General features: G+C 45.6%; 1 protein-coding gene across 1 annotated transcript in view; it reads left to right on the forward strand.

The window, feature by feature from the left end:
* The first annotated feature begins 2,058 nt into the window (after positions 1-2,058).
* ZNF654 (zinc finger protein 654) overlaps positions 2,059-19,084 on the forward strand; it is a 45,992-nt gene continuing 28,966 nt past the window's right edge. Inside the window, exons 1-4 of the mRNA XM_056559356.1 lie at positions 2,059-2,329; positions 13,843-13,988; positions 14,978-15,059; positions 15,305-15,440. Coding sequence (XP_056415331.1) covers positions 2,198-2,329; positions 13,843-13,988; positions 14,978-15,059; positions 15,305-15,440 — 496 coding nt within the window. The 5' untranslated portion in view covers positions 2,059-2,197. The remainder of the gene's footprint in view (positions 2,330-13,842; positions 13,989-14,977; positions 15,060-15,304; positions 15,441-19,084) is intronic.

Raw genomic sequence — 19,084 nt, forward strand, 5'->3', positions numbered from 1 at the left:
TTCCATACAGTTTTCACCATACGGTTTTTGACTTTACACAGTTTTTTTTTTTCTTGGAATTTCAATCAAACAAGTAAAACTTTATTCATAATGGAGTGTAAAGTTAAAAATGTATACTTTTTTCGGATGCAACCGGACATCATTTTTTAAAACTGTATAAGGTCTTCAACTATACATATTTTGAAACAGTTTAGTCCGGTTTTGAGGAATCCATTTTTCATTAAAAACCTGATACCGAAACTGTATTGCAAAAAACGTGATGTGAACCCAGCCTTCCAGCCTTGTGTAGGTCTATAATGTCCCTGACATCCCTATATAGCTCTTTGGTTTTGGCAATGGTGGAGAGTTTAGAATCTGATTGACTGATTCTGTGGACAGGTAACAAGTTGAGATTAGAAGTGTTCCCTTTAAGAGAGTGCTTCTAATCTCAGCTCATTACCTGTATAAAGACACCTGAAAGCCAGAAATATTACTGATTGATAGGGGATCAAATATGTATTTCATTGAGTAATGTGCAAATCAATTGATAACTTACTGATTTTTTTTGTTGTTATTCTGTTCAAATAATTCTACCATTACCATTATAGACTGATCTTTTTGTTTCTCAGTGGGTAAACGTACAAAATCAAATATTTATATTTCACTATACTTTGGTCCTGTAACAGCCGTGCTCCGGCCAGACACACTGGCCGTGAGAGCGCTGTCATGTCTCTGTTGCCGACGGGGCTTGGGCCCGCATGCGAATCCCAGCCCGTCACTTACCTCTCTCAGCCACTGCCTTACTGTGTCCCTGTCCTCACAGCTCCGGTGCGCGTGCCTCCGCCTTCTAGGGCACGCGCATGCGCCGGAGCTGTTTCTTAAAGGGCTAGTGCCCAATTAATTAAAGTGATTACACCTATCCCTGGTCCATATATTCCTGCCCCTCCCTTGCTTCCCTGCCGGATCTTTGGTTGTTTGTGCCATAGTGAAGTTTTGTGTCTCGCTACTGTGTACCTGTTCTCTGTTTCCCTACCTACCTGTACCTGCCCTGACCTGCCACGTTCTGCCAACCATGTCCTGCCAGTCTCTGTCAGTGCAACGTCACCCCACAGCTACCTGTGTGGACAAGTTGTGCCAGGGGTAGCGACCTGGGTGCCACCTGCCGCAGCAAGACCATCCCGCTTTGCGGCGGGCTCTGGTGAAAACCAGTGGAACCTTAGACCCTGTTCCCTGGCATGGCTCAAGTCTCCTTCCACACAGGCCCATAGGATCCACTATGGACCTGGAGGCACCCTGGTTGGGAAACACTGGACCTGTTAGGAATCACAGCAGGTAGTGGATCCTCTGGGCCTGTGTGGAAGGAGACTTGAGCCGTGCCAGGGAACAGGGTCTAAGGTTCCACTGGCATGATGGGGGTATTAGTTCTAGGGGCATGATGGGGTATTAGTTCTAGGGGCATGATGGGGGTATTAGTTCTAGGGGCATGATGGGGGTATTAGTTCTAGGGGCATGATGGGGGTATTAGTTCTAGGGGCATGATGAGGGTATTAGCTCTAGGGGCATGAAGGGGGTATTAGTTCTGGGGGCATGAAGAGGGTATTAGCATTCTTACAGCCCAGACACATATAAAATAATAGTCTAGCTATTCCTCCCATGAGATAAATTATGGTAAAGTCCTATTAATCGACAACAACTTGTTATAATCTGACAGATATAGTAACACAGACAAGGGATTCTTCAAGGGCTGCTACATCCAGACAGTAAAGCATGACCTCCCCCTCCAGGGACAAGGTATGACATCCTACATGGTGTATTCGTGTCTCAGCCGCCCCTATGGGACAGGGATATGTATACACAGACACTATTACTATATGCAGATGGAGCAGACACACCGGCGGAGTCAACAATCAGTCCACATTAATAAACACGAGCTCAGGCACCGCCCACTCCCCATATGACAGCACAGTCTAAAGCCTATTACTGACAGCGAGCCGGCTCAGCCAATCAGCGGCCAATCCCTGCAACGTCAGCTCTTCCGGAGACAGTATGTTGACGGATATAGGTGTTACCCAATCAGCAGTGAGGATCACCGTACGGCCCCGCCTGTTTCTCTTGATTGACGTTCGATTTGATCAATGAGGAGGTGGCGTGGGCGGGGCAGGAAGGGGAGGGGGCGGTTACCCGGCGGTAGCAGTACGCGCAGGTCGGGCACAGCAGCATGGCGGAAGACGAAAGTGATCAGGAGTCGGAGAGGCTGGTGGAGGAGCTGGAAGCCATAACCGACGAGGAACTGGGGGAACCGGGAGCGGGACAGCTGGGCAGCCGGGAGTACTGCCGCCGCTTCTGTGAGGTGAGAGGTGCCGGGGCTGAGAGATAAAGGAGGACCGGGCTCCGGTGTAGTGTGTGGCCTCTGATACTGAACCATGTTCCGCCATAGCCTGAGCTCAGGGGTCACCGTGTACGTCACATGTGTCCAGATGTACAGCCCTGGGAGAAACGCATTACTAATGTAACCAGCCACTTACCTGAGGAGCCTGTATATAAAACCAGTCCATTACCTGAGAGCCCTGTACCCTGCATATAATACCAGTCCCTTACCTGAGTGCCCTGTATATAACACCAGCCCCTTACCTGAGAGCCCAGTACCCTGCATATAATACCAGTCCATTACCTGAGGAGCCTGTATATAAAACCAGTCCCTTACCTGAGTGCCCTGTACCCTGCGTATAATACCAGTCCAATACCTGAGTGCCCTGTACCCTGCATATAATACCAGTCCATTACCTGAGTGCCCTGTACCCTGCATATAATACCAGTCCATTACCTGATTGCCTTGTACCCTGCATATACCAGCCCCTTACCTGAGTGCCCTGTACCCTGTATATAATACTAGCCCCTTACCTGAGAGCCCTGTACCCTGCATATAATACCAGTCCATTACCTGAGAGCCCTGTACCCTGCATATAATACCAGTCCATTACCTGAGAGCCCTGTACCCTGCATATAATACCAGTCCATTACCTGAGAGCCCTGTACCCTGCGTATAATACCAGTCCATTACCTGAGTGCCCTGTACCCTGTATATAATACTAGCCCCTTACCTGAGAGCCCTGTACCCTGCATATAATACCAGTCCATTACCTGAGAGCCCTGTACCCTGCATATAATACCAGTCCATTACCTGAGTGCCCTGTATATAATACTAGCCCCTTACCTGAGAGCCCTGTATATAAAACCAGTCCATTACCTGAGAGCCCTGTACCCTGCATATAATACCAGTCCATTACCTGAGAGCCCTGTATATAAAACCAGTCCATTACCTGAGAGCCCTGTACCCTGCATATAATACCAGTCCATTACCTGAGAGCCCTGTACCCTGCATATACCAGTCCATTACCTGAGAGCCCTGTACCCTGCATATACCAGTCCATTACCTGAGAGCCCAGTACCCTGCATATGATACCAGTCCATTACCTGAGAGCCCAGTACCCTGCATATGATACCAGTCCATTACCTGAGAGCCCTGTACCCTGCATATGATACCAGTCCATTACCTGAGAGCCCTGTACCCTGCATATGATACCAGTCCATTACCCGAGAGCCCTGTACCCTGCATATGATACCAGTCCATTACCTGAGTGCCCTGTACCCTGCATATAATACCAGTCCATTACCTGGGTGCCCTGTACCCTGCATTTAATACCAGCCCCTTACCTGAAAGCCCTGTACCCTGCATATAATACCAGCTCCTTACCTGAGTGCCCTGTACCCTGCATATATCAGCCCCTTACCTGAAAACCCTGTACCCTGCATATACCAGCCCCTTACCTGAGCGCCCTGTACCTTGCATATAATACCAGCCCCTTACCTGAGTGCCCTGTACCCTGCATATATCAGCCCCTTACCTGAGTGCCCTGTACCCTGCATATAATACCAGCCTCTTACCTGAGAGCCCTGTACCCTGCATATAAAACCAGCCCTTTATCTGCTAGCCCTGTACCCTGCATATAATACCATCCCTTTACCTGAGTGCCCTGTACCCTGCATATATCAGCCCCTTACCTGAAAACCCTGTACCCTGCATATACCAGCCCCTTACCTGAGCGCCCTGTACCTTGCATATAATACCAGCCCCTTACCTTAGTGCCCTGTACCCTGCATATATCAGCCCCTTACCTGAGTGCCCTGTACCCTGCATATAAAACCAGCCCTTTATCTGCTAGCCCTGTACCCTGCATATAATACCATCCCTTTACCTGAGTGCCCTGTACCCTGCATATACCAGCCCCTTACCTGAGAGCCCTGTACCCTGCATATAATACCATCCCTTTACCTGATTGCCCTGTACCCTTCATATAATAAAGAAAAGGTTTAGTCTGGAGAAGAAAAGGTTTAGTCTAAAGGGGCGACACGCCTTCTTTACCGTGAGGACTGTGAATTTATGGAACGGTCTACCTCAGGAACTGGTCACAGCAGGAACAATTAACAGCTTTAAAACAGGGTTAGATACATTAATGGAACAAAATAACATTAATGCTTATGCAGAAATATAAAACTACATCCCTTTCCCTTATCCCCTTACACCCTTCCCTTCAATTCCCTGGTTGGACTTGATGGACGTATGTCTTTTTTCAACCATACTAACTATGTAACTATGTAACTATGTAATACTATCCCTTTAACTGATTGCCCTGTACCCTGCATATAATACCATCCCTTTACCTGAGTGCCCTGTACCCTGCATATACCAGCCCCTTACCTGAGAGCCCTGTACCCTCCATGTATTACCATGCAACAATAGTTTCTCATCTGGGTCTCCTGGACTGTACCGATTAGTCAAGTCCTGGGGGAAAAAAAGTGTGGGAACTCACCCAAGATTTCTCAAGGGCTGGTCCTGCAGGACTCCTGCTAATGGGAACGGTGTACCTGCTGTGAAAAAAGTGCAGGAACTCAGTTCCCAATGAGTTCCTGACGGACTTAAGCCCTGACTGTACCTATTATTTCTGGTATCTCAGAACAGTATCTAAGTTAGACGTGCACTCTCTATGACAGACCCTTATAATCCTGGTCCTTCTAGTATACAGGAAAAGCCACACACTGGGGGAGGTTATCAAAACCTGTGTAGAGGGAAAGTGGTGATGTTGCCCATGACAACCAATCAGCTTTTTTTTTTTTTAGAGAGTTCGGTGAAAAAAGTCATCTGATTGGTTGTTATGGGCAACTGCACCTCTTTTCTTCTGCACAGGTTTTGATAAATCTCCCCCATTATGTACAGCACACACCTACAACTATTCAACGGCTGTCCAGGCATGCTGGGAGTTGTAGTTTTGCAACATCTGGGCATCCGCAGTTTTAGGCGCACTGCCCTATTCCCACTAAATAACCCCATTCCCAAGTGCAGTCCGGAAGCTGGAAAGATCCTTCCCAATTAAAATCTTACTGTCATTTTAAAACCAAACTTCTTACATGTTCTAGAGATCGATCTTATTATGTTGGTGGTTGTTTATTGGTTGTATAAGTTTACTACTAGGGCGCACATACCCTTTAGAGAGGCTGCTTTTCGGGTTGGTGGTATCTGACCCTGCTTCCTGATTTACAGATTTTCCCCTCTGGCATTACTTACTTTTATTTGCTTAGGTGCAGTGTTTGATATTATTTTGTTGTTGTACATTGTGCAGCATATAATCTAGGGATCGACCGATATCGTTTTTTTAGGGCTGATACCGATAATCGGTGGAGGTTAGGGCCGATAGCCGATAACTTATACCGATATTCCGGTATAAGTTATCGGCTATTTATCCCCCCTCGACACCGCTGTGGAACATTGATTTAAAGCGGGCGCTTTAAATCAATGCACTGCAGTGGCTTTTGCGGTGCCATAGGCCGCTGCCGCCACCACCCGCTTCTCCCCCGCTACCTGTCAGGGTGGTCCGGGCCATTCATCCTTCCTTCCTGTAGTGTCTGGCGGCATTCCGGGTGGAGGGTGAACCGGTCCGGGCTTTCCTTCTTCTCCGGGGGTCATCTTCTCCACTCCGGGCAGGCTCTGGCCTAGTACGCTGCATAGACGCCGCTGCGCAGTGACGCCCGTGCGCAGCGACGCACTTGACGTCACGGCGTCTATGCAGTGTACTAGGCCGGAGCCTGCCCGGAGTGGAGAAGATGACCCCCAGAGAAGGACAGCCCGGACCGGTTCACCCTCCACCCGGAATGCCGCCGGACACTACAGGAAAGAAGGATGGATGGCCCGGACCACCCCCATTATGGGTAAGTTTAATTATTTTTTTTTATTGACTCGGTATACCGCCCAGCACTACGGTGGGGGGGGGCGGTCACAGTGCGGCGGGTCGGGGGGGGGGGTGCGGGTCTGCGGGCCATTATCGGCTTATCGGCAAGGTAATTGCCGATACCGATAATGCCCAAAATCGTGATTATCGGCCGATAATCTCTTTTATTGTTGCCTGCTAGTTACTTTTCATAACTTTTGGTGATGGGTTATACATACCTAATTCATACTCTTTTTGGGGAAATGCTGGTTCCTGCACTTTGCTATTACATTTACAGTATACTCCAGGTTCTGCTGCCTAATCTTCTCTTCTGCCATGAGCAAGGGCTTCTTGTTTTTTACAATTTTACATCATTTGCTTAAAGGGGTACTCCGGTGAAAACCTTTTTTCTTTTAAATCAACTGGTGGCAGAAAGTTAAACAGATTTGTAAATTACTTCTATTAAAAAAAATCTTTATCCTTCCAGTTAGGGCTGGGCGGTATGACCAAATGTGTGTATCACGGTATTTTTGTAACTTTTAGCGGTTCCACAGTATATAACAGTATTTCCTCCTCCTCCGCGTGCCCCCCCAAGCCCATCGGGACAGTACTTATTAGCTGCTGAATGCTACAGAGGAAATTCCTTTCTTTTTGGAACACTGATGACATCACAAGCACAGTGCTCTCTGCTGACATCTGTCCATTTTAGCAACCATGCATAGCAAATGTATGCTAAGGGCAGCATGGTGGCTCAGTGGTTAGCACTGCTGCCTTGCAGTGCTGGGGACTTGGGTTCAAATCCCACTAAGGACAACAATAAATAAAGTGTTATTATTATTATAATGACATCAGCAAAGAGCACTGTGCTCGTGATGTCATCAGAGAGAATTCCAAAAAGAAAAGAATTTCCTCTGTAGTATTCAGCAGCTAATAAGTACAGGAAGGATTAAGATTTTTTTAATAGAAGTAATTTACAAATCTGTTTAACTTTCTGCCGCGTAAAGGAAGAAAGAGTAGTCTAGCAGTACCTTAAAATGCAGATCCTTTATTAGACTTTTCTTTAAAAATGCAGAGCACACACCATGAACCTTCACCTGGTCAGCAAACCTCCCCTATGGATGCGTTTCGAACGCATGCGCGTTCTTGATCACCACACCACCTGTGTGCTCCCTACCTCCTAAATACTAGATTCAGGAGGGGAGGAGCACCCGTTTGGCGAAGACTTGCATGAAAACACCCTTTATGTGCCTTAAAACTTCACTCAAAAACAGGTAACATTAAGATTACATGAGAAACTATGTTGTTTTCATTCATTTCCACTATGCGCAATTCCGTGGCCTTGATGCCACGTGAATTTTGCACTGGCGTAGAATTCAGCAAGGAGTCACTATGTGTGAACAGCTTCCAACATTGGTGTGCGTTTTTTAATTTAATTTGGTTTAATTTTGTTTAAGGTGCATGTTGTGTTCACAGGGAGGACTTACATGCTGTTACAGTGTTCTTTTAGCTAATGGGAGCAGATTGCGGCGTTTATGGGAAATTGTATAGCAAAAATCTAATTGCAACATCAGTTCTTTGCGTTTGTTCAAACCGTGCGGACTCCTGGTGCATAAAGTGTACTGCCAGAAGGCCTCCCGGCTGAACAATTTCCTTTGTGTATCGCCACCTCTTACAGGTTAACTTTCTGGCACCAGTTGATTTAAAAGAAAAAAGGTTTTCACCGGAGTACCCCTTTAATTGTTTGGTGCCTTATGTGAACTTATTTTTATAGCAATTAACCTCTTAAGGACGTAGGGGTACCTGTACGCCCGGTCCCGGTGTTTAAAACGGGGTCACGCCGTGACCACGCATCACACCGGGTCGGTCCCAGCTGCTATTCATAGCCGGGACCCTGGGCTAACAGCGGCAGCATCGATCGTTGTGCCGCGCGCTGTTAACCCTTCAGACGCGGCGATCAAAGTTGACCGTCACGTCTGTAAGCGAAAGTAAACGCTCTCCGGCAGCTCATTCTGGCTGATAGGGACATCGCGATAAAATCGCGATGTTCCGATCAGCTGGGACGCAGGCGGAGGTCTCCTTACCTGTCTCCGCGGCGTCCGATCATTGATTGATTGCTATAAGCCTGAGCTATAGGCTTGAGCAATCAAGCCCCTATCTGACTGATCCCTGCAAAGCTATGGCTTTGCAGGGATCAGCATAGGAGATCAGTGTGTGCAGTGTTATAGGTCCCTATGGGAAAAAAAGTTAACAAAGGTCATTTAAAGGAGAACTACGGGATTGAAAAATTATCCCCTATCTTAAGGATAGGGGATAAGTTTCAGATCGCAGGGGGTCCGACCGATGGGGCCCCCCGCGATCTCCTGTACGGAGCCCCGGCTCTCTGCATAGAGAGGGCGTGTTGACCACCGCACGAAGCAGCGGCTGACACGCCCCCTCCATACACTGCTATGGGAGAGCCGGAAATTGCCGAAGGCAGCGCTTCGGCTCTCCCATAGCAGTAAATGGAGGGCGCATGTCTATGCAGAGAGCCGGGGCCCCGTACGGGAGACCGTGGGGGGCCCCCAGCGGTCGGACCCCCCTGCGATCTGAAAGTTATCCCCTATCCTTATGATAGGGGATAAAATGTTCAATCCCGTAGTTCTCCTTTAACCCCTTCCCTAATAAAAGTTTGAATCACCCCCTTTTCCCATAAAAAAAAAAACCTGTGTAAATAAAAATAAACGTGGTATCGCCGTGTGCGGAAATGTCCGAACTACAAAAAATACATCGTTAATTAAACCGCACGGTCAATGGCGTGCACGCAAAAAAAATTCCAACGTTCAAAATAGTGCATTTTTGGTCCCTTTTTATATCAAGAAAAAATGAATAAAAAGTGATCAAAAAGTCCAATCAATACAAACATTGTACCAATAAAAACTTCAGAACACAGCGCAAAAAATGAGTCCTCATACCGGCCCGTACGCAGAAAAAAAAAATGTTATAGGGGTCAGAAGATGAGAATTTTTAACATAAATTTTCCTGCATGTAGTTATGATTTTTTTCCGAAGTACGACAATATCCAACCTATATAAGTAGGGTATCATTTTAACCGTATGGACCTACAGAATAATAAGGTGTCATTTCTACCGAAAAATGTACTGCGTAGAAACGGAAGCCCCCAAAAGTTACAAAATAATTTTTTTCTTCCATTTTGTCACACAATGAATTTTTTTTTCAGTTTCGCCGTGGATTTTTGGTTGAAATGACTAATGTCATTACAAAGTAGAATTGGTGGCACAAAAAATAAGCCATAATATGGAATTTTATGTGCAAAATTGAAAACGCCCCAGGCTTCTGTAACATCACAGCGCAGGCCCGGAGATCACAGGGGTCCCTGCGGCCAGACCCCCGCGATCAGACATGTTATACTCTATCCTTTGGATAGGGGATAACATGTATAGGGGCAGAGGACCCCTTTAACCCTAGCTCTGCAGCTCACTAGTTTCTACAATTGCTCACAATTTATTAAGTCCTGTGCGCCATTTTGGTAAATTTTGAGCAACATTGCAAAAAATGCCCCAAGCAAACATGGGTGAAATCTATACTAACTCACACCAGCTTTGATAAATGTCCCCGCATGTCACAAAGACATGGGAAATGGTTTGATTGGTCAGGGTTTGGGTGCGGAGACCCTCACCAATGTCTAGAACGAGGAGAACCGCTCAGCTGATCGCTGTATGACATGCCAAAGTGAGTGACTGGGCAGGGACACTAAATGCTGATACAAATGGAAATAAATTTGGAACAAAATACAGATCCCATACATAGTTTTATTGATTGTAAACAATATAAGGCTGTCGGTAAACTATAAAATTCTAGTTGTGTTCTGAGTCTTACCAACTCCTTAAGTTTGGTATTGCCCCAGAACTCGCACATTTGACTCGTCCTACTGCCCTCCTTATCATTGCCGCACAGGAGTACAATGTGTGGGGGACGGTGTGTGTGGTGTGTCTGAGCAATATTCGGTGCTTGCTTCTGAACCCTTCTTGGTAATGTATATGTGACTTTAATATGTAACATATATTGACGCCTTTACAGCTTTATTGCTCTAATTCATCTGAAGTGATTATTATTATTTTTACATATATATATATATATATATATATATATATATATATATATATATACACATACACACACACACACACACACACAGGCACCTTTGCAGGTGTTTAGGCGATGTGACTGGGCATGATTTCGTCTCTCTGTGGACTTTCCCTTAAAGGGGTACTCCGGTGGAAAACATTATTTTATTTTTTTTTTTTTTAAATCAACTGGTGCCAGAAAGTTAAACAGATTTGTAAATGACTTCTATTAAAAAATATTTACCCTTCCAGTACTTTTTTAGCAGCTGTATGCTACAGAGGAAATTATTTTCTTTTTAAATTTTTTTTTTGTCTGGCCCACAGTGCTCTCTGCTGACACCTCTGTCCGTGTCAGGAACTGTCCAGAGCAGGAGAAAATCCCCATTGGAAACCTATACTGCTCTTGTACAGTTCCTGACACGGACAGAGGTGTCAGCAGAGAGCACTGTGGACAAGACAACAAAGAAATTCAAAAATAAAAGAATTTCCTCTGTAGCATACAGCTGCTAAAAAGTACTGGAAGTAGGGCTGGGCGGTATACCGGTTCATACCGAATAACGAAATTTTTGTGCTGCATGATATAAATTTTTCCCCATACCGCAATACCGGTTTGGCCCCTCCCCCTCGGGAATAAATGAATTATCAACCCAGCGCTGCGCTGTCCCCATCGGGAAACTACTCACATGTCACCCGCGAGAACTGTTCTGCCCCCCCCCCTAATTATCAGCCCAGCACTGTCCCCATCGGGGTAAATACTCACATGTCACCCGCAAGCACTGCCCTCCTCGTCCTCCTGTTTGTTGCGGCTGCCGGCGCTGACACTCTATACCAATGGTCTTCAACCTGCGGACCTCCAGATGTTGCAAAACTACAACTTTCAGCATGCCCGGACAGCCAATACTGCGCGGTATCCCTATGCTGTATCCCTATGCCCGGGCTGCAAAAAATAAACTTTATCTTGCCTCCTGTTGGTCCGGTACCGGCCTCATCTACTTCTTTGGGACGGGAACGTCAGACAGCCGTCGGCATATCACCGGCCGCAGTGATGTTCCGCTTCGGCCGGTGATAGGCTGAGCGCACTGTCATGTAAAAAGCCGGCTTCTTACATGACAGTGGGCTCAGCCTATAACCTGCCGAGGCGGAACATCGCTGCGGCCGATGATAGGCTGACGGCTGTCCGACATTCCCGTCCCCAGCGTAAGGTCGACGCAGCCCGGGCATAGGGATACTGCATAGTATAGAGTGTCAGTGCCGGCGGACGCAACAAACAGGAAGAGGAGGGCAGCACTTGCGGGTGACGTGAGTATTTACCCCGATGGGGACAGCGCTGGGCTTGGGGGGGGGGGGGGGAGGGGGGGGTTTCGGTCGGAGATGGACGAAATACCATTATATACTATGGAACCGCCAAAAGTTACAAAAATACTGTGATACACACATTTGGTCATACCGCCCAGCCCTAACTGGAAGGATAAATATTTTTTTTAATAGAAGTAATTTACAAATCTGTTTAACTTTCTGGCACCAGTTGATTTAAAAGAAAATGTTTTCCAGTGGGGTACCCTTTTAATTGGTTCCAGGACGACCATTGTATGTTGAGACCATAACTCTATGGCATTGTTTCCCAACCAGGGTGCCTCCAGCTGTTGCAAAACTATAACTCCCAGCATGCCCGGACAGCCTTTGGCTGTCCGGGCATACTTGGAGTTGTAGTTTTGCAACAGTTGGAGGCACCCCGATTGGGAAACACTGCTATATGGAAACCTGATTATTGGTTCTGAAGCCACCAAAATGTCATCCAAATTAGGAAAAAGTGAGGATTAAAGAAAAAAATAAGTAGATAACAACTAGAGATGAGCGAACTTAAAGTAAATTCGATTCGTCACGAACTTCTCGGCTCGGCAGTTGATGTCTTTTCCTGCATAAATTAGTTCAGCTTTCAGGTACTCCTGTGGGCTGGAAAAGGTGGATACAGTCCTAGGAAAGAGTCTACTAGGACTGTATCCACCTTTTCCAGCCCACGGGAGCACCTGAAAGCTGAACTAATTTATGCAGGAAAAGTCTGCTGAGCCGAGAAGTTTGTGACAAATCGAATTTACTGTAAGTTCGCTCATCTCTAATAACAACTAATCCAGATAAAGCAAGTCCTTACATATAAAAGTAAGAGCTGCTGAGAGCTGTAAATCACTGTCTATGTAGAGGACAGAAGCTTCTTCAGGGTCCTGTACAGTACACGCAGTGTCCTTAAAAAAAAAAAAAAAAAAAAAAAAAAAAAAAAGGAACATGGGGCCACCCTTACTTGGTATCCAAAGGAGCAGCTAACCCTGGCACAGGTAAAGAGTACAGAACATGTAATACCTCCCTGTACTGTAGGGGGCGCTACCAGACAGTCAGTGCATGCACTTCAGTAATACAGGGGTTTTACCAGTGAAATGCCCATTCTGATTGGTCGGTTCTTCCAGCCATGACACGTTTCACAGATCTGGACTGTCTGTAGCATTGTATGTTGAGTCTGGTTTCAAGTTAGGTTGCATGCACACCACGTTTTTGCAATACAGTTCCCGAATACGTTTTCAATGTGAAAACCATATGTAACCGTATTGAAAACCGTATGCATTAACTCTCCATTGAAAACCGTATGCCAAAAGGTAAATGCCGATACCGATAACGTCCAAAATCGTGAATATCGGCCGATAATATTGTACACACATTTTGATACAGTTTAGTCAGGTCTTGAGGAATCAGTTTTTCATCAAAAACCTGATACGGGAACTGTATTGCAAAAACGTGGTGTGAATGCAACCTAACCATGGTCCAGAAAAGACCTCCTGTTAAAAATATTGTATGTTGAGGCCATTGTAAGTTGAGGGATCACTGTATATGCGTGTGGTTATAAGGTTGGGGGATGTCGCCTTCTACACATTATCACTTAGACATTTTTTTACATGATTTTAATTGATTTGAGTATTATTTTATCACATTTATTCTACTTTCTTTATAGCTGGTTCAACAGAATACATCTGCAGGCAAGTGGGGGAGAGCACACTCATGTACATGGTGCAGAAGTGATACTTTTAAAGTCTGTCAATTCCTGTACAGATCTAGTTGCTTTCAGTGTAGCAGGGATGGAATCGGTGGTGAAGCTACTGTGTGTACGTACACTTACAAGGCCGAATCCTGCTGCTGGACCTTGGCTATATAATCTTCATGTCCGCCAAGCCTTGCTCCTGTCATACTTTCTAGAGCAGCGTTTCCCAGCGAAGGTGCCTCCAGCTGTTGCAAAACTACAACTCCCAGCATGCCTGGACAGCCAAAGGCTGTCCAGGCATGCTGGGAGTTGTAGTTTTGCAACAGCTGGAGGCACCTTCATTGGGAAACGCTGTTCTGGATATACAAAACTAACGTTGCCTGCCATATTCCGGGCTTCTGATGGTACTTTGACCTGCAGACATTGTTAATTTCCAGTTTTCTTCCATCAGGTTGTTGAAGATTACACTGCACGATGGCAAGTCCCTCTGCCGCAGCTTCAAGTACTCCAGACTGCGCTATGTTGCTTCACATCTGCGAGCGTATCTTTCCCAACTGAATGTGAACACGTTCAGTGTGTTTTGAGCAGACTGGCTTTGTAAGTACACATCTGCTCTTACGTCTTTTGGGTTCTTTTCAGCAATAAGCCTTGCATACAGTAAATACTCCGGGACCTGGGGGTGTGTGGGTGAATGCAGCAAGTAACAATGTCCTAGCAGGTTCAAAACAAAAGGTCTTTATAATCGGCCACATGATACACAAGCTACAAGGGAAGAAGTCTCTAGAAAGTTAACTGTTGTTTAAATCAAGTTTAGAGATGAGCGAACTTACAGTAAATTTGATTCGTCCCGAACTTCTCAGCTCGGCGGTTGCTGAGTTTTCCTGCATAAATTAGTTCAGCTTTCCGGTGCTCCGGTGGGCTGGAAAAGGTGGATACAGTCCTAGGAAAGAGTCTCCTAGGACTGTATCCACCTTTTCCAGCCCACGGGAGCACCTGAAAACTGAACTAATTTATGCAGGAAAAGTCATCAATTGCCAAGCCGAGAAGTTCATGACGAATCGAATTTACTTTATTTCGCTCATCTCTAATCAAGTTGTTAAAGGAGTTGTCCAGTAAAAGAAACAACCTGTGTATGCTGTGATGCCACAGGCTCTGACTGCAGAGAGATCCCTCCCCTCCTGTCAGCATGGGACAAGACAAGTAATGTGAAAGGGGGGGGGTCTGGTAATATTGCCTATTAAATTTGACTTATCTAATGAGTCAAATCTACCAGCTTCCCTCTTCACATCACTGGTCTTGTCCTGTGCTGATAGGAGGAGGGGAGGGGCGGTAACTTTCTTCAATCAAAGCCTTTAACATCACAGCTTACAAGGAAAAGTGTGCAGCAGATATTGAGCATCTCACGGCTAATAACCTTAAATTAACTTTTTGACACCATACATAAGTTGTTACTTTCACCAGACAACCCCTTTAAACATGATAGCCCAGATTTGTTGGCGTTGATTCTTAGGGCCCTGTTGAAGAGGATGATGATTGACCTTTTGGATACAAATCTCTATCTCATCCACCTTTTTATTTTATTCCAGGAGTCTTTTTGAGTTGCTTCTGTTTTTTGGGAAAGATGAATTTTATGAGGCTCCTTTGAAAGACATCCTTGGTTCAGTCCAGGTAAGGATTGTTTTCTCCTTTCTCATTTCTACAAATGTTTTAAAGTGGTTGTCAGTGCATATAGAAGATGCCTATGATCAGCTTTGTCTCTGCATATCTGACTTTAACTTCTGGTAACCAGCTTTTTCTGGAGGAAAGCTCAGGAGGGAAAATTTAAAGTATTATGGTGAAACCATTTGTATAAATGACTGACCGTTCAGCGCAGGGATGACCCAGGTCATTGATTCTCGATTGACTTATTTCAGGAATGCCATGACCTCCTAATTCGATACGACAACACAGACTTAAGACAGGTATCATGTGTTATTAAGGATGGAGGCCCTTGGGAAGATCCAGTATTACAAGCTATCCTTAAAGGGAAGACTGAACCTCAAGAAATTGGTAAGCTGCATTTATTCTTTGCTACCAGAGAAATTATTCATGATAGATGGAGTCTAAATAATGACTCACATCCTTAATCTTCTTGTAGTAATCTTAATTTCTCAATCGTCTCCATTGGGGGACACAGAGACCGTGGGTATATCTTGCTGCCACTATGAGGCTGACACTAGGCATACAAAAAGAAAGTCTGCCCCTCCTGGCAGGATATACCCCGCCTACTGACTCTGAGCTAGTCAGTTTTAGTTTAGTGTCAGTAGGAGGCAGACACAGGTCTGCAGTTCTCCAGACCTGGTCTTCTTTTTTATTTTATAGCTAGGGCCTGTTAGTAGTTTTTTATTTTTTTTTCTCCTTTTGTATTTTCTCTTTTTTAGGTGGGGGTTCAGGAGCATGGCGCTACCTGTTCCCCCATATGCGACTAAGGGGCACGGGGCATAGAGTAACCCCTTCCCGCCAACGGCCAGCGCCTGGGGCTGTACCTTTGGTCCAGGTCCCCCTACCTTCCCTGCTCATCCTGCTGTCTCAGCCTGACATGATGCAGGTGACCATAGCTGGCTGAAGACTTCTTAGTGGAGTATGGCGGATTAGGGTGAGTATGTCTCTCTCTCCTTCCTGCAGCCCCCCTCCCTCTTCCCTCCACAGCACCTCTTCATTTGCCTCTTCGGGACCCCTATTATCACAGGGGGATTTTCCTGGGGCTGATGGCTACCTTTTATTATTATTTATTTAAGTGGGGGGGTTAGGACTTTTCAGCCTCCAGGTCTTCTCCCTCAATGCACATGTCGGGGGGGGTAGCGGAACAACCTTCTCCTCCCCCCACCGCTGGAACTGCTTACTAGAGTTTTTCAGTGCTCCAGCGCCCGCCTGCAGCCTCTGTCAGCTCCGCTGCGGCGCGTGGCCGGCACACTTTTACTTTCGTTTTCGCCTGCTTTTCGGGCATGTACGTTCTGTGTGGTGCATATTAATTGTGACTGCGGCCTGTGTAAATACTTTGCTCCGTCCACTTCCTGTATTACAGGTGCACTACCCTCCTTTCCTACGGCCAATTATTTTTTTTTTATTTTTTTTTTTGTTTCGGGGGGGGGGGGTTCAATTTATGGGTGGCTCCCTCTCTGGCTCCGATAGGACGCCATTCTGGTACTGTGACTTTCCAATTCCTGGGTCAATGCAGCCGGCACCTCCCCCTCCCTTCTCTCTGCCTACTTTCCTGCAGACTCAGCTCCAGCCGGGAAACAGCACAGCCACAGCCTGCTTTCCAGCTCCAGCCAAGGATCACAGCTCAGCTACAGCCTGCTCCTAGCTCCAGCCAAGGGACACAGGACCTGGGTGAGATTGTTCCATTTTATTGCTGACTACTTCTCACTATTGTAACATAGCAACATAGTTCATAAGGTTGAAAATAGACCAGAGTCCATCAAGTTCAACCTATACCCCTAATAAGTCCCTACTGAGTTGAGTTGATCCAGATGAAGGCAAAACACCCTCATATTAGAGGTAAAAATTCCTTCTTGACTCCAAATATGGCATCAGAATAAATCCCTGGATCAACGTTCTGTCCCTATAAATCTAGTATACATAACTGGGGATGATGTTCTCCAAAAATGCATCCAGACCCTTTTTTGAACTCTCTTACAGAGTTCACCATGACCACCTCCTGAGACAGTAAAGAATCCCCGTCTGTGCTGGTGTAGAAACCTTCTTTCCTCAAGACGTAGAGGATGCCCCCTTGTTATAGATACAGTCCTGGGTATGAATAGGTCATGGGAGAGATCTCTCTATTTATACATAGTTATTAGGTCTCCCCTAAGCCTTCTTTTTTTCTAAACTAAATAACCCTAATTCTGATTATCTTTCTTGGTACTGTAGTGCTCCCATTCCCCATATTACCCTGGTCGCCCGTCTTTGAACCCTCTCCAGCTCCACTATATCTTTCTTGTACACTGGTGCCCAGTACTGTACACAGTATTCTATGTGTGGTCTGACTAGTGATTTTACAGTGGAAGAATAATTTCCTTGTCGTGGGCATCTATGCCCCTATTGATGCACCCCATGATTTTAATTGCCTAGGCAGCAGCTGTTAACACTGATTTCTTCAGCTAAATTTACTGATAACTAAGACTCCAAATTCCTTTTTCATGTCAGTCGTCCGAAGTGTTCTCCCGTTTAATACATAATCCCAGCTCGGATTTTTCCTCCCCATGTGCATAACCTTACATTTATCAGTGTTGAACCTAATCTGCCACTTCCCAGCCCAAACTTCCAACCCATCCTTATCCATTTGTAACAGTGCACTGTCCTCTATAGTGATTACCACTTTACAGAGTTTAGTATCATCTGCAAAGATTGCTACTTTACTATTTAACCCCTCTACAAGGCCCCTGGTCCAGTCTGGAGCTCACCTCCTCATAGAAGCTGATCAGGTTAGTTTGACAGGACTGATCCCTCATAAAGCCATGCTCATATGGAGCCATACATTTATTTTTATCAAGATACTCCAAAATAGCATCTCTTAGAAAACCCTCAAACAATTTACATACAACGGAGGTTAAACTAACAGGTCTGTAATTCCCGGGGTCACCTTTTGACCCCTCTTTAAATATTGGCACCACATTTGCCATGCGCCAGTCCTGGGGAACAGTCCCTGTCACTATAGAGTCCCTAGATATTAAAAATAGGGGTCTGTCCATTACATTACTTAGTTCCTTTAGAACACTGGGGTGAATGACATCTGGACCAGGTGATTTGTCTATTTAGATTTTTTTTTGTAGGCGGCACTGTACTTCTTCCTGGGTTAGACAGGTGACCTGTACTGGGGAATTTACCTTATCTCGCTGTATTTCACCTGGCATTTCATTTTCCTCGGTGAATATAGTGGAGAAGAATTTGTTTAATTTGCTTTTTCCTGATCCCCGTTTATAATTTCTTCCTCATCATTTTTTAAAGGGCCAACACTTTCATTTTTGACCTTTTTGCTATTTATATAGTTAAAGAACATTTTGGGATTAGTTTTACTTTCTTTGGCAATGAGTCTTTCTGTCTCTATTTTTGCGGCTTTTATCAGTTTTTTTTTTTACATATTTTACATTTTTCTCTCTAGCTTTTTAATGCTTCTTCACTGTTGTTCTGTTTTAGTAGTTTAAATGCTTTATTTTTGTCATTTATAGCCCCCTTAACATTTTTATTCATCCATATTGTTTTTTTTTTTTTGGTTTTTTTTTATTTCTGACCCTTTTATTCCCATAAGGTATATACATCTTACAGTGAGAATTTTCCGACCCGAAAGTCGCAAAGTCACAAGACCCTCTGGCTCTGGATGCACTTGACATCCCGTGGTCATCCTTCAGTCTTCCTTACCTCTTTCAGCCTCTCCCTCTCCTGTCAGGGTTCTGAGGAAACTCAAAGCAGAGGGCGTTCCCGCCATTCTGGTGGCCCTGGTCCAGGCGCCTGTGGTATGCCGATGTAATTTGGCTGGTCACTGACGTACCCCTGCGTCTTCCAGTTCGCCCTGCTCTCCCAGGGTCCTCTCTGCCACCCCAATTTACTGTTGCTGTATTTGAGGGTGTGGCGGTTGAAACCACGGTTTTGAGAGCTCGGGTTTTCTTCCGGGGTGATTCGCACCATGCTTCGGGCTCGGAAGGCTTCCTCCG

This window comes from Hyla sarda, chromosome 2 (assembly GCF_029499605.1).
Source record: "Hyla sarda isolate aHylSar1 chromosome 2, aHylSar1.hap1, whole genome shotgun sequence".
In the NCBI taxonomy this organism is placed as follows: Eukaryota; Metazoa; Chordata; class Amphibia; order Anura; family Hylidae; genus Hyla; species Hyla sarda.